The following is a 13,338-nucleotide window of genomic DNA, read 5'->3' on the forward strand; positions in this document are numbered from 1 at the left end:
AGAATGATGAGGCTTCTTTGCTTCCCCCACTTGTTGGGTGTCAGTCTCTCCTGGGAGGCAGCCATGGTAGAATCCTCCAACGCTCTTCGCCATCAAGCACTTGTTGACCCCTTTCTAACTTAACTTTCCCAAATTGTCTCCTGAATTCTCAGTTAGAAGAGGTTGGGGTCCAGTTCCCACATCACAGCATTTACAGCAAGCTGAGAGAGACCCACACTCTCTTCCTTTTCTCCTGTCCTCTTCTTGATAATAGGTTGATCCAAGCTTGGGGACATTATTGTTTCTTCCTTTTATTTATTTCTATGTAGCCACCAGCTCGACCACTTTTTATTAACATTCACTTAAACCCTATTGTCCTCCACCTTCAAACCAAACAGGCCACACTCTTTGAAATGCAGGTATTAAAATCTTCTAGACAACTCAAGCAAACACATTTTAGGAAGGTCTTTGGTTCAAACACACACAAAGTTCCTTTATTCTTTTCACCCCTCTTTTCAAGAGTATAGAAATTGACTTTCTGTATCCTGACACTTGACATTAAAATATTTGGGGCAGAACCGTTATCATTTTTTTTTTAACCCGGCTGCTGAATGTAAGTACATTTAGCTGAGGTTTCATTTGCATTCTTTCCTTGAGTTGCCCTGAATTTAATGGCTGTTCTTTTAACTTAAAACAGAAGTATTAAAACGCATTTGGTGCATTTCTGAGTCAAGGGTTACACCGAGGGTGGGAAGGTCAAATGAATTGCGCATGCTTACGCAACTGAAGGGCAGGTTAAAACAGTAACTGGAAAATAGACGAGAATATCTCGAGTTCAATGTCCAGGGGGCACATAGCCTTCCTCAACCCCTACCCTCTTAGCCCTTTTGCAACCTCGGAATTTGCCCAACAGCTTTCATTTATTTTTCAATTAAAATGCAAATAACTCCCTGTCAAACAGTCTCCCCCTCCCCAAGAATATAAACTTAGTAGTATATATATTTTGTAGAGATGTCCAGGAACCCTTGCTACCAGGCCTTACACGTTCACTTCTGGAGGGGAGGGGAACAGAGGGTGCTTGGGAAAGTCAAACTTCACGAGGGCAGCAGGACGTGGAGGTCCCAGGTGGCCCTCAAGAGAGAACAAGCCCAGATTCCCAAGGGCATTTGAAAGCAGTGTGTTAAAATTGCCCCCAACAGAAACCCGCTTCCCACCTTCGCATCAGCTTGTCCAGGACTCGATCCCGAAGGTGGTTTTAACCAGACACTCGGAGCCAAGGGCAGGGCGATCTCTCCGTGGGAATGATCAGGGCAGCCCACACCCTCTGAGGACTTCCCCTCATTCTCCTTGCTCCCGGTCGGAGACCGACCCAACAGATCCAGGACAAACAGCACCCGCCTTCTAACAGCGGCCTGCGATGGGCGTCGGAATACTCGCTGCCCCCGGAGGGATTGAAGCACCCGGGGTTCACCCCCCGGGGATGAAGGTACACAGACCCCCAAATATTTTTATTGTTGTAATTAAGAACAATACTATTTTAATTCATCAATGTGCGCGATACACAAAAGCAAATGAAGGAAACTTAACATCCAGCTTTATAACTATTTACTGAAGGCGGTTAACCGGGAGTTGGGTTTAGTTCAATCTCTTCTATCTTCTCCGCCCCCACCACCTTCGGTTTTCTTTGTCTATAACACCCTCCTCCCCATTATCAGATAGTAAATTCGCAATAGAAAATACTCAACTCTTTCGGGTCGCTTTTTGAAATTGGAAAATTTCGTGATCACGGTCGGTCCTCTCTTCCTCTCAATTCCTACCTAGTCCTTGAGAATGCAGTTGTCCTGGGGGATCGGAGGAAGTCGCAGGAGGCCCAGACACGGGGTTCAGACAGGAGGTTCTGTGCCACTCTGGGAATGGCATTTCCAGAGGCACAAAGTTTCCGTAGTAAGGAAGAGAGCTGCTCTGGGGCCCCAGCTCCCAGACAAGGGCCGGGCTACACCAGGCTCCCTACTGTATCTTTCCAGCCAAGATAACAGGGTGCTGGGATTTAGATTCCAAGAGAGAATCTGGGTGGGGAAATGCAGATGGTGCCCATATCAGCTGTCTTCTGAGGCTAGAGTCTTGGCCTGCCTCCTTAGCATAATTCACATTAATGAAGGTCTTCACCTTTCCCCGGGTCAGATGCTAAAGTCTATGAAATGATGGATTTAACCAAGTCCTGAGTTTAATAAAGAAGGGTGGAGGAGAAAGAGGAGGGTCAAATAACTTTATTTTTATCTAAAAGAATGAACAAAAGTGGCAAAAGATAAATAATCCCTTTTCTCTCTCCAAATCTTCTCCCCAAATCTCAGACTCAACTTGAAACTAATACCCTTAAATGACTAGAACTTCTTCAGAAAGGGAGTAAGCTCCCTGGGTTTTTCCTGCTTGGATCCATAAAAGCACTTTGGTGCTCACAGCCAGCTCCATCCATTCCTGGTGCTGCTCAAGTTTCATTCTTGGACCATTAATTGCACTTATTTCTGTTTCTTGAACAATACGTTGGACTTAATGATCTGTCCAAATTGCTGTCATGACCACTCTCCAACAGTATTGCTTTAACAACCTGAATTCTCAAAATTGTCGTCCTATACACAGTTTGGTCCTGCTGGGAATTTAAAAACCGGTCAGAAATGGAAGAGATTGAGAGGGAGTAAAAACTACTGCTTAACGCCTAAACTGTAAATACTCCTTTATCACAGTCCAGAAGCCAGGCACCCCCATCTTCTGCAACAATCTTGGAACTGAGAGCAGGGGCCAGTTTCAAAGAGGGGTTTGAAAAGCGTACAGTTCTTGTTCAGTGCCCAGATACTTGCAAAAATCTCGGCTTAGGTTGTGGTGATTCTGCCTCCATGTAAACCCCAAACAAGTAACAATAATAGTCAAAGAGAAAGAAAGTTTTTTTTTTTTTTTTTTTAATTTTAAATCCTCCTGTTCTAAGGTTTAAACATCACGGGAAAGATAGATATTCCCCTTAAGCTGATTTCGTTCCCAGAAAATTCAGCAAACTCTTAAATGATAACCATCGCGGGGCACTCAGGAATGAAAAAAAAAATGGAGAAAACAGAGAAGGAAGGCGGGAGGTGGAAAGATGGAAGAGGACCATCTTTCGGCCTACAAGGGGATTAAAGACATCTATAGGCTTAAGGAACAACAAATTAATTTACCCAATTCTACAGGAGCCCAGATGGCCTTTAATTAATCCCTTCAAAAGAAGGAGCCAGGCCAGGGCCCCGCCGGTTGCCTGCTCCATTAGTTCCATTTTATAAGGGTCCAGACTCGGTTCGAGGTGAGGCGCCGAGAGCTGGTGGGGGAAGCGGGTAAGATGACGCGAGAGGGCGAGGGGGATGCAAGGAAAGAATATGAACTGCTTTTCCATAAAAGGGCTGGGTTTTTATTATTCTCTTTAAAAAGTAATACCCTCTTCGTCTCTACTTCCCCCCTCCCCTTTCCCACTTTATTTAACACAATTAATTGAGACTGCCACTGGCCCCACAGCCTAACCGCACCACTCGCCAGGTCCCGCCCCTCTTTGCTCCGCCCACGGGACTCCAGACGTGGGAGGGGGAGGGGACTAGGTAGGCGCGGCCCTACGGCTCTCTAGCCTTAGCCAATCAGAGGACGTGGCGCTCACGACTGGGCGTAGCCCAGGGGAGCGACGTAAGGTTCCAAGCTGAGCGCTATTGGAGGCGGTGATTACGCCCCTGGCCTGAGCCCTCCTCCTCGTCCCCGCCCCCTCTGCCCCCTCGGAGTGACGTCCCTCAAAGTTCTCATTTTGGCCCCCACGTCCCCCTCCTTTTCGTCCCCCAGCTAAAGAGCGGTAGGAGTGATGCAAATGTTTTATTACCTTTGAGAGCTTCATCCGAACTGTCAGGCCCGGAGGGAGAGAGGAGAGAGAGTGAAAGAGCTGTGGAGAGGGTCAGTTTGGCCAGAGGACAGACTTAGAAGAACGAACGAAGCCTGTAAAGCAGCGAAGAAAATGCGAGAGAGTCGAGTCAAAGGCGGACAGTGAGAGGAAAACAGGAGGTTGCGGGAGTGGGGCGGGGGTCTTCAGGCTCCTTGGCAGAAGTAGACCGACTATTGGAGCCGTAACCAAACCTTCCGACTTTTCACACTTAGTCTTTGTTTTTCTGGATTTTCCCCCTCCCCTCTTCTTTTCAATATCGCAACTCTAGTGCCCCTTGGCCCAGAGGGGAAGGCGGGTCGGCGCACCAAATCCCGGCGCCGTGGGGAGTGGTGGCACTGCCCCTTCTGGCTCAGCAGCTCGGGGCAGCGCCGGCGGAGGCAGCTCGCCCAGAGGCGAGATCCTCCCGAGGGCTGGATGCGCTCTCTCCCCGAGCGCAACCAGCGTCCAGTGCGAATCAGTAGCGCAGTGGAAAGAGCGGAGAATCTGAGTAAAATTAGAGGAGCGCAACCCGCGGCATCCGGCGTCCTTTGAACCTCCCCAAAGAAAGCGAACCAGCCCCCACCCTCCAACATCAAAGTGGAGATTCGGTGACTCTTAACTTTGTTACAAACTCTCGGGGGCCTGCCTGGGTTTTGTTTTGCTTGTTTCCCGAAGGGGTAGGGGGGAGAAGATGAGAAGTAGTGCACTTTGAGTGATGAGGAAGTGAGAAGAGCCGGGGATCGAATCCAAGACTCTTGGAGCGAAAAGACAGTCGGTCCCACCCGGACACCAGCTTGTCTCCGCGACCCTCCGCCTCCCGCGTGGCCGGTTTGGACATCTCTACTGCGCAGCACCGAGAGCAACTCTCAGCGGGGGCGTTCTCGGCCCAGTTGGCAGGTCGCCTCCGAGTGCCCAGATCGACTCTTTGCTAGCGCCCTCGGCGCTTCTGGCTCTCCTGAGCCCCGCTGGTGGCACGGGCCGGCGCCCTCGCTGTGCCGCTACGGGCTCCGGCCTGGCCGTGGGATGTTAGCAGTGGGGGCGATGGAGGGCACCCGGCAGAGTGCATTCCTGCTCAGCAGTCCGCCCCTGGCCGCCCTGCACAGCATGGCCGAGATGAAGACCCCGCTGTACCCCGCCGCCTACCCCCCGTTGCCCACTGGCCCCCCTTCCTCCTCGTCCTCGTCTTCCTCGTCCTCGTCGCCCTCCCCGCCTTTGGGCGCCCACAACCCAAGCGGCCTGAAGCCCCCAGCCGCAGGGGGGCTCTCGTCCCTGGGCAGTCCCCCGCAGCAGCTCTCCGCCGCCACCCCACACGGCATCAACGACATCCTGAGCCGACCCTCCATGCCGGTGGCCTCTGGAGCCGCCCTGCCCTCAGCCTCTCCCTCTGGTTCCTCCTCCTCATCTTCCTCGTCAGCTTCTGCTTCCTCCGCCTCTGCGGCGGCTGCCGCTGCTGCTGCGGCCGCGGCAGCTGCCTCATCCCCGGCTGGGCTGCTGGCCGGCCTGCCCCGCTTCAGCAGCCTGAGCCCGCCACCGCCGCCTCCTGGGCTCTACTTCAGCCCTAGTGCAGCAGCCGTGGCCGCGGTGGGCCGGTACCCCAAACCACTGGCCGAGCTGCCCGGCCGGACGCCCATCTTCTGGCCAGGAGTGATGCAGAGCCCGCCCTGGAGGGATGCACGCCTGGCCTGTACCCCTCGTGAGTATGATCGCCAGGGTCCTGGTGAATGTGCCTTGTGCTTGCTCTGTCCGTTTTCAGGTCGTGGCCCTTGGTGTGCACGCCGTTCAGTCCACCCTCTTGCCCGCCCCAGTAAGTCAGCAGTGCTGGATTCAAGGCTTTTCCCCTTTCCTCAGCTGGCTTTCAAGAGTCTCACTCTCCCCAAGTCATGGGCACGCCTGGGCTGAGCCCATGTGCTTGTGTCTGTGGTGAACATAACTCGATGAGCGTGTGTCAAGTCTGAGGCCTTGGCTGATCCTGAAACTATGTAGCTGGGACCAGTGGCCCAGTCTGGGTTAGAGATGGGGAAGGGGGAAAGACCATTGTGAACCTACTCACCATTGCCGCTTTACCGGCTACTGCCTGCCAAACAGGCCCCCATTTCGCCTTCGCCAATCTGACTCGCCGCCTCTTTGTAAATCGGTGAGGACAGGCAGCAGTGAGCTCTCCACCGCCCGAGCGAAGTGCGTGTATTTGCATGCCTGTCTCCGCCCTGGACGTCCCCACCTTACCTTTTCGCCTTCGCCACCCAGTACACTGAGCCACGGTGAGCCTATTGAAGACAGGCCAGCGGCCTCAGAGGGGGACCAGCGCTGAGGGGCTAAGGTAGTTCTTACTGCCGGCCTCGCGCTTTCCCACACATTTCGCCCTCAGGGGTCTGGAACACATTGAGCCCAGGCAAGCTAAGGGGCCTGGTGGCACTAACAAACTGAAAGGAAGAGCCAGAGGACGAATGAGGTTAAGAGGCTTAGGGGCAATGTAACATCCTGCAATGACCTTGCCTGAGGCGACGGAGTTGCCCTAAGATTTCAGTAGTCTTCTGGGCAGTGGCCACCACACGGCGTCGAAGGCTCTCGGCCTTCCAGGTGGCGTTCAGGACCCAGCTTTGGGCCTTTTCTCACTCTGCTCTTTGCTTTGGCTCAGTTCCCAAAGTTTCTCTAAGTCTCCGAATCTCTTTTCGTGAGGCTGAACTGTAGTAACTGCAGGAAGTTGCGGGAGCCAAGCGGAGGCTCCCTTGGGAAGTCCCGGGACAGTGGGCGGCGGAGGCTGGTGGGGGGTGTCAGGGAGACCTATTGTATCGGTTTTGATAGCCGTGTAGGGGCCTCCAACAAAGGCGGTGCCCCCTCCTCTCTCCCCTTCGGCCGCTGCGGCGTTAGACTGGGGGGCGATTTAGCTCTCTTCTGTGCATAAACAAGGAGCCCTTTGTTGCCGGGACACAGGTTAGGGAAGCGTTAAAGCAAGAGAGAAAGAAAAAGAAAAGAAAAAATGGGCAAAACTAGTCATACCCCCGCAAAGGCTCGGGTCCGATGCGAACCAACTGGACCAGGAGGCAATCAGAATAGTCTTATACTCGCACACCTCCTTAATTTGAGCGGGCTTCGCGATTTGGCCCCGAAAAACTTTAGCAGTAGACTCCCTAGCTGTTTGACATTGGTGTTGTGCAGAAGGTATTTACTGCTGCACCCAACACGCCCAGCTTTTAAAAAACAGGTGGGTGTAAAAGGCAAACCGAGAACCTCTGTGGGACTGGAAACACCACACGTCTGGTGCACGTTTTCTTTTCCCACCAAAACATTGTTTTTCGAATTTTTTTTTTTATTCCCCAGTGGAGCCCCTTGTAATCCATTGTTTCCTCCCTCCCCTCGTTGTTTATCGGTTCTTGCAGATCAAGGATCCATTTTGTTGGACAAAGACGGGAAGAGAAAACACACGAGACCCACGTTCTCTGGCCAGCAGATCTTTGCTCTGGAGAAGACCTTCGAACAAACGAAATACTTGGCTGGACCAGAGAGAGCTCGCTTGGCCTATTCGTTGGGGATGACGGAGAGTCAGGTCAAGGTGAGTGGACCCTGTAAACCTCCATGAATAGGCCTTGTACCTTGGGTCGCGCGCGTTTGCGAGGGGACACACACACACACACACACACACCAAACTGCCTCTGGGATGGGGGGCGGTATCAGTCTGAGTAGCCTGGGGAGAAGTTGAGAGAAATGAAGGGGTTACAAAGGCTAGGTCTTGCCTGAGGACAAACTGTTGATGAACAAAAGGAATCTAGTTCCAGCCTTTGAAATTAGGTTAATCTAGATAGTAGCACGAACCAGAGGAAGTCGTCATTATTAGAGAATAAAAGTATTAAGGAAATATAAGTTCAGAGAATAGATCAGGCCAGTTAAATAGCTTCTACTTACTCTTTTTGTAAAAACATTCAAATTCAGGATTTTGTCAATTCAGGCTCCACTAGTTATATAATTTTCTAATGTAGATCAGCATTACAGTTCTCCTATATTAACTTGCAGATTAAAAATTAAATCCACAGATCTACCACTTTAACTGCCTATGAACCTGCTTATAGTTTAAAGGCATCAGTTTTGAATAGTGATTTTTCTAAATGAATCGACAAGTTTATTACTGTATTATAGGATTGAATTCTGTTTAAAACAGGTTTACAAACAGATTTAAGATATTGCAGTTTATGGCAACAATATGTAATTAAAATGTCACATGGCTTATAATTGAGTTATATAGTATATTTCTAGGGAATCAAATTTTAGAAATCTTTTCCTGAAAAATAAAGGAATTGAGCCAGTTGTGTAAATTCAATCTGTTTCCTGAATTTTTTCAGTATTTTGTCCCTCTCTTTCAGTTTCTTGTAGTTGTTTCTTTGGGATGTATGTCTGCTTTCATTATATTGTTTCTTTTTAAATTAAGTAAGAATAGCATTAATAATGCCTGCTGGTTAGAATGTATTTCCTCCTGGAAAAACATCATACTAGCATCATAGCATACATTTTAGGAGTAATTTTGCATGTGGCCATTACAATACCATAACATTTAAAATTATTTTTTCTATGGGCTGGTATAGACCTTACCATAATAATCTGGAGGTCTTCATTTGTCACTGTAAATGTCTGCATGGCTAGAAGTGAATTTATTGTAGTATAAAGTAAATCAAAATCACTTTTAAAAAACAATTCTGATTCTTTGGATTAAATACAGGAAAGATGGTATGCATAAAAAGGATAATTTGATATCATTGGAAGATCTGTTGCTTATTGCTGATGCTTTAGGTTAAAATTTAAGTATCAGACACATCAAATATTAATAGGTTTAAAAATATTTGTATATAGAATCATGTCTTCGGTAGAAGCAATATTAAAACAATGTTTGAAAGAATAGGATGACAATAGAAAATAATGTAATTGGCAACATTTCACATTTAAAAAATGACAGATAACAATACTAGTTTTCACTTACATCGTAAGAGTAACGGTGCAAGGAGGGAATTTATCTACAATGTTTGTGAACATTCAGGTCTAAAATAAATGAAACAATTAGATGTCCAAAAGCAAAAAGGAGAATAGAGGTGATTGGGGTAAATGCTATGCCTTTTCCCACAAATCACACTGAAAAGCAAGTATACTTTAAGTTGTTTGGAATCCCTTAATCTAAGAAGGTAAATAAGGAAAATGACAGCCTCTGGGGAAACCTTAGGAAAGGGGGAAAAAAGTTTTCTACGTCAAGCTAGAAAGTAAGAGGGCGAACTCATTTTTAGGGAAACTTATTTTAAGTTTCCAAGTTTTTTGTTTTTTTTTTTTTTAACTCTTCTGAGAAATCACTCACAGACAACCTCAATACTCTAGTGTTACTATTGCTATGGCAACGGCAATCAGTTTGTTGGTGCCTGTTACTCTGGGGAACCTGGGGCGATGGAGACTGACTTGGACGGTGCAGACAGGGGAGGTTTCTCAGGGAGGGCGAAGGGCGAAGGCCATAGGGGCCAACTGGAGGAACCCCGAGACGTGGGAGCGGTATCGCCGCCTGCGTCTGCTCTGGTTAAGTTCCTCGCGCCCCCGTCTCCCCTCTGCTTCCCTTTCTCGGTGCCTCAGGTCTGGTTCCAGAACCGCCGGACCAAGTGGAGGAAGAAGCACGCGGCCGAGATGGCTACAGCCAAGAAGAAGCAGGACTCGGAGACCGAGCGGCTCAAGGGGGCCTCGGAGAACGAGGAAGAAGACGACGACTACAACAAGCCTCTGGACCCCAACTCAGACGACGAGAAAATCACGCAGCTGCTGAAGAAGCACAAATCCAGCAGCGGCGGCAGCGGCCTCCTGCTGCACGCGTCTGAGAACGAGGGCTCGTCCTGAGCGCGGGTCGCCTGTCCCCGTTTCCCGGCTGCAGCCTCCGCGGCCGGGACCGCGCCTGCCCGCCTGCCCGTGCCACGGGCGCGGAGGAGCGGCCCGGCCTGCGGGGCCCTTTACTATTTTCTGAGATGTACATATCTATTTTTTTAACCTAGAAGTTGTGGCGGGGTGGGGGCTGAGGAGAGAGACTCGGGGGTGGACAGGAAAGCAAACCAGAACCCCAATGCACTGCAGAAAGAACGCAGCGGAACCCCGCAGCCGAGCCACCGCCCCACCCAGCTCGGGTCCCCAGACGGGTCCTCACCGTCGCACGCCTGGGTCTCCACTATTCCCCTGCTTTTGCCTCCTTCCGCGGGCGGTCGGGTCGGGGCGCTGAGGGGTGCTTTTGAAGGGTTGACACTCACCGCGCGGGGGACCTCGGAGCCACGCGGGCGGGCGGCCGCCACAGACTGGAAGAGGGACATTTCTCCCCCTATACACTGCTGTGCCGACTAAAGTAACCTGTTGAAGGCTCTGTGTAAATAAATCGTGAGTCACACTGACTAGAAGTTACTTTATTGCGAATATTTAAAATGTAAAATGCTTTTTTGAATTTGTTATAAATCGATGGATCCCCCCTCATTTCCTCCCCTCCCCTTTTAAGAGCTATTCACATCACACATCCCCTTTTTATTTTTAAAATTAAATTGGGAATCCTAGAAAAGAATGTCATCATCCTCTCCGGACCAGCTGCCCTCACTCCTTTTCGGGGTTTGGTTTTGTTGAACCACACTTTTTCTCCTTCATCCCTTCCTGTGCTGTCCTGCCCACCCCCTGGTCCTGCACCGGGGCCCCGCCCCCCGGACTTGAAGCTGAAGACGTGGGAACTGGGGAGGACCTCACACCTGCCTCTCGGATTCCCCCTGAAATTGCACAGTCGTTTGTTGCTATTTATTAGTGATTTAAAGAAAGTATTGGGGAGGGAGGGACTACAATAGCTTGTATTTAATTTAACTCCATTCTGATAAAAATGCGTGTTAAAGTAGATGGTGGGAATTGTTACAACCGCTCTGAGTACGAACATAAAAGTCCATTTAGTTGCTGTAATTGAATTTGAAGTGTTTTGTATCATAAGAATACTATAGAATATGTAAATTGTTTTCTTTTTTAAGCTAATAATGGTGATATATTAGCATCTTTAACCTTTATTAATTTATATAAGGAATTCGGTTTGTAAAGAGAAGAAAACCCCCCTTTGCAAGACCAGTTAAATGTAATGCACTTTCTGTTTCAAAGGATAAATCAAATTAAAAAACAGTTTGAAGACGTCTGTTGCCTTGAATGAAAGGGTACAGATCATCTGATCTCATTGGAGATCTCAAATAATAAAAGTCAAGACCACAGGAAAAAAAAATGTTATATCGGTTTCTTGGGTGAAATAGTTGTTACTTTTTTTTCTTCGTGGAAAGAGTGGGAGTCACATCTCTCATTCTCCTGCTTTGGAAAGATAAAAGAAATGCAGTCCTGATTTTTAGCGCTTCTTGCAAAGTCTTGTCTAGCCGGCTGCTTCTGATGTCTGTGTTGTCTCATATTTTCCTGATCGCTTTTTCCTGGTGAGGAAATCTCTGGGGAACTTGGAAGACCTCATTTTCATATATCCAAGATCGCTCCTCAGCCCCTGGTTCGATTAGCTTAGAGTGGGTCCTGGAGCTCCCTGATACTAATACTACTGTTTGATTCCCCCACCCTACCCCAGTAGCGCTGCAGAGAATTGTGGAAAGATGGGAGCTCTGACTTTGCTAAACATCACTATGAAGAAGGATGAATTTGAAGATGGAAAAGTCTTAAGGGTTAAGGAAGCAAAGCCTTAGTTTCTTCAGTTGACATGAGGAAGGGGGAGAAAAAGTATGTGCATGGGGGGAAATCCCAGGGAGAAGGCTTTTTGTTTTCAGACTCTCAGTTATATGCCCAGTGAAATATTGTTATCCCCTTAGTGGTGCAGGTTAATGAGCTTGTGCTCAAAGAGAGAAAAATCAATAGAATTCAGCAGATTCTTCAGGGTAATGTAGGTAAAGAAAGTGTGGGTTTGTTTTGTTTCTTAGAAAAAAAAAACAGGTGAAAACTGAATTTTCACAAATTCAATAAAATGAAATTGCCTGAAGGAAATTATTGTAGAATATATACCCACTAGCACGGTTTAATAGAAGAAGAAGAAGAAGAAGAAGAAGAAGAAGAAGAAGAAGAAGAAGAAGAAGAAAAAAAGGTTGAAAACCTGCCCTGTCTTTTTTCTCTCTAGTTTGTGAAGTTCCCAAGAAGTTTCAAACTCTTCTGAATTTTTGTCTAAGCAAGACTAAAGTATGTGTCCCATAGAGAGACAACTATTCAAAGAAGACTATGCTATACTGGATGATGTAATTTAAATCCTAGTTGTAAACAATATGAACTAACTAACTAAGCCCTCACCTCTTTTTCTTTTCTCCCTCACTCTCTCTACCTACCTCTTCTCTTTCCCTCCTCCCTCCTTCCTTCCTTCCCTTCTTCCTTTTCTCTACTCCCTTTATTTTTTTTTTAAATAAAAGAACTGAGGAAGAGGCAAGCCTATTATCATGCAATTGTACTTTATTTCAACAAATAAAAACCTTTTCTTTTTTATTTTTAAACATTTACCTGTCCATCTTCAGTCTTAAAAGGCCAAGCAACATTTTTTTTTATTCTTTCTTCCTAAGAAAACAAAATTTACATATAAATAGAAATGTTATTTCTAGGCTGGGATGATGATGATGATGATGATAAAAGGGGGAGGGCCTAGTATTATTTATCCATAGAAATCATGGAGCTAAGATTGAAGCTTTTTCTCAAGAATTAAATTGGTTGGTAGTTAATAATATTCATTCTAAGTTAGAAGTGTGGAAAGGCATTTCTCACAAATCCTTTAGGAGGCATCCCATCTGAGCTCTTCACCTTTACATTTGAGCATTTGAGAAGTGTGAAAGCCAGTGGCCTGGACTCTACCCCACAGGCAAATGTGTGGAGGGCAGAGGGTCTGCATGCTTGCCACACTGAGTGCTGATGTGCTGGGAGTTAAGTGGGCAGCCGCCAGAGTCATACTCTGGGGCCACGCTGTACTGGCACCTTCTCCTTTTTTTCCAGTTGACTGCAGCTGTGACTTGAGGTTTCCAGTTAATTTACTTCTATCCAGAACTCCAGCTGGCCACCAGTTATAACTGGCTCCATGAAACTGGGAGGGAGGGAAAAGAGGAAGGTGGACACCTAATTCCCTTTATCTTGGTTGGTTTAGTTTAGTCCTATGTATGTGCAACAAGAACAGCTTTTCATGAAAGTTAGCACAGTGGGGGAAGCTAACTCTCCAGCTCAAGCAACAGAGGCTAAGATAAATTTTTTTATTTTGGCTCACACATTTTATGGCATTAACAACTGTAAGTATCTGATTAAGACTGCCAACCAACCAATACAGTTAAAGGGGCCATGATTTTAAAACAAAACAACAAAAAGTCATAGCAAGTGACTTGAGATACCACTTTTTTTTTTTTAAAATGCTCATAGGCAACAAAACGTCAACAGTGAAAGACAAAAAGAGAATG

General features: G+C 47.6%; 1 protein-coding gene across 1 annotated transcript; it reads left to right on the forward strand.

The window, feature by feature from the left end:
- Window positions 1–3,829: 3,829 nt before the first annotated feature.
- Nkx6-1 (NK6 homeobox 1) lies at window positions 3,830–11,126 on the forward strand. The gene is made up of 3 exons (XM_046457637.2): window positions 3,830–5,597; window positions 7,282–7,454; window positions 9,503–11,126. The coding sequence occupies exons 1-3, from the start codon at window positions 4,928–4,930 to the stop codon at window positions 9,758–9,760; spliced, it is 1,101 nt and encodes a 366-aa protein (XP_046313593.1). The 5' UTR covers window positions 3,830–4,927; the 3' UTR covers window positions 9,761–11,126.
- The last annotated feature ends 2,212 nt before the right edge of the window (window positions 11,127–13,338 follow it).

Source organism: Marmota monax, unplaced genomic scaffold (assembly GCF_021218885.2).
Source record: "Marmota monax isolate L192 unplaced genomic scaffold, Marmota_monax_Labrador192_F-V1.1 WCK01_AAM20220418_F8-fsc00128, whole genome shotgun sequence".
NCBI lineage: Eukaryota > Metazoa > Chordata > Mammalia > Rodentia > Sciuridae > Marmota > Marmota monax.

Bases quoted from the DNA above. Each gene is read 5' to 3' on its own strand.
- Nkx6-1 (XM_046457637.2), top strand. From the start codon at position 4,928: ATGTTAGCAGTGGGGGCGATGGAGGGCACCCGGCAGAGTGCATTCCTG. The intron at 5,598-7,281 runs GTGAGTATGATC...CGGTTCTTGCAG, and splicing joins ACGCCTGGCCTGTACCCCTC to ATCAAGGATCCATTTTGTTG. The intron at 7,455-9,502 runs GTGAGTGGACCC...TCGGTGCCTCAG, and splicing joins TGACGGAGAGTCAGGTCAAG to GTCTGGTTCCAGAACCGCCG.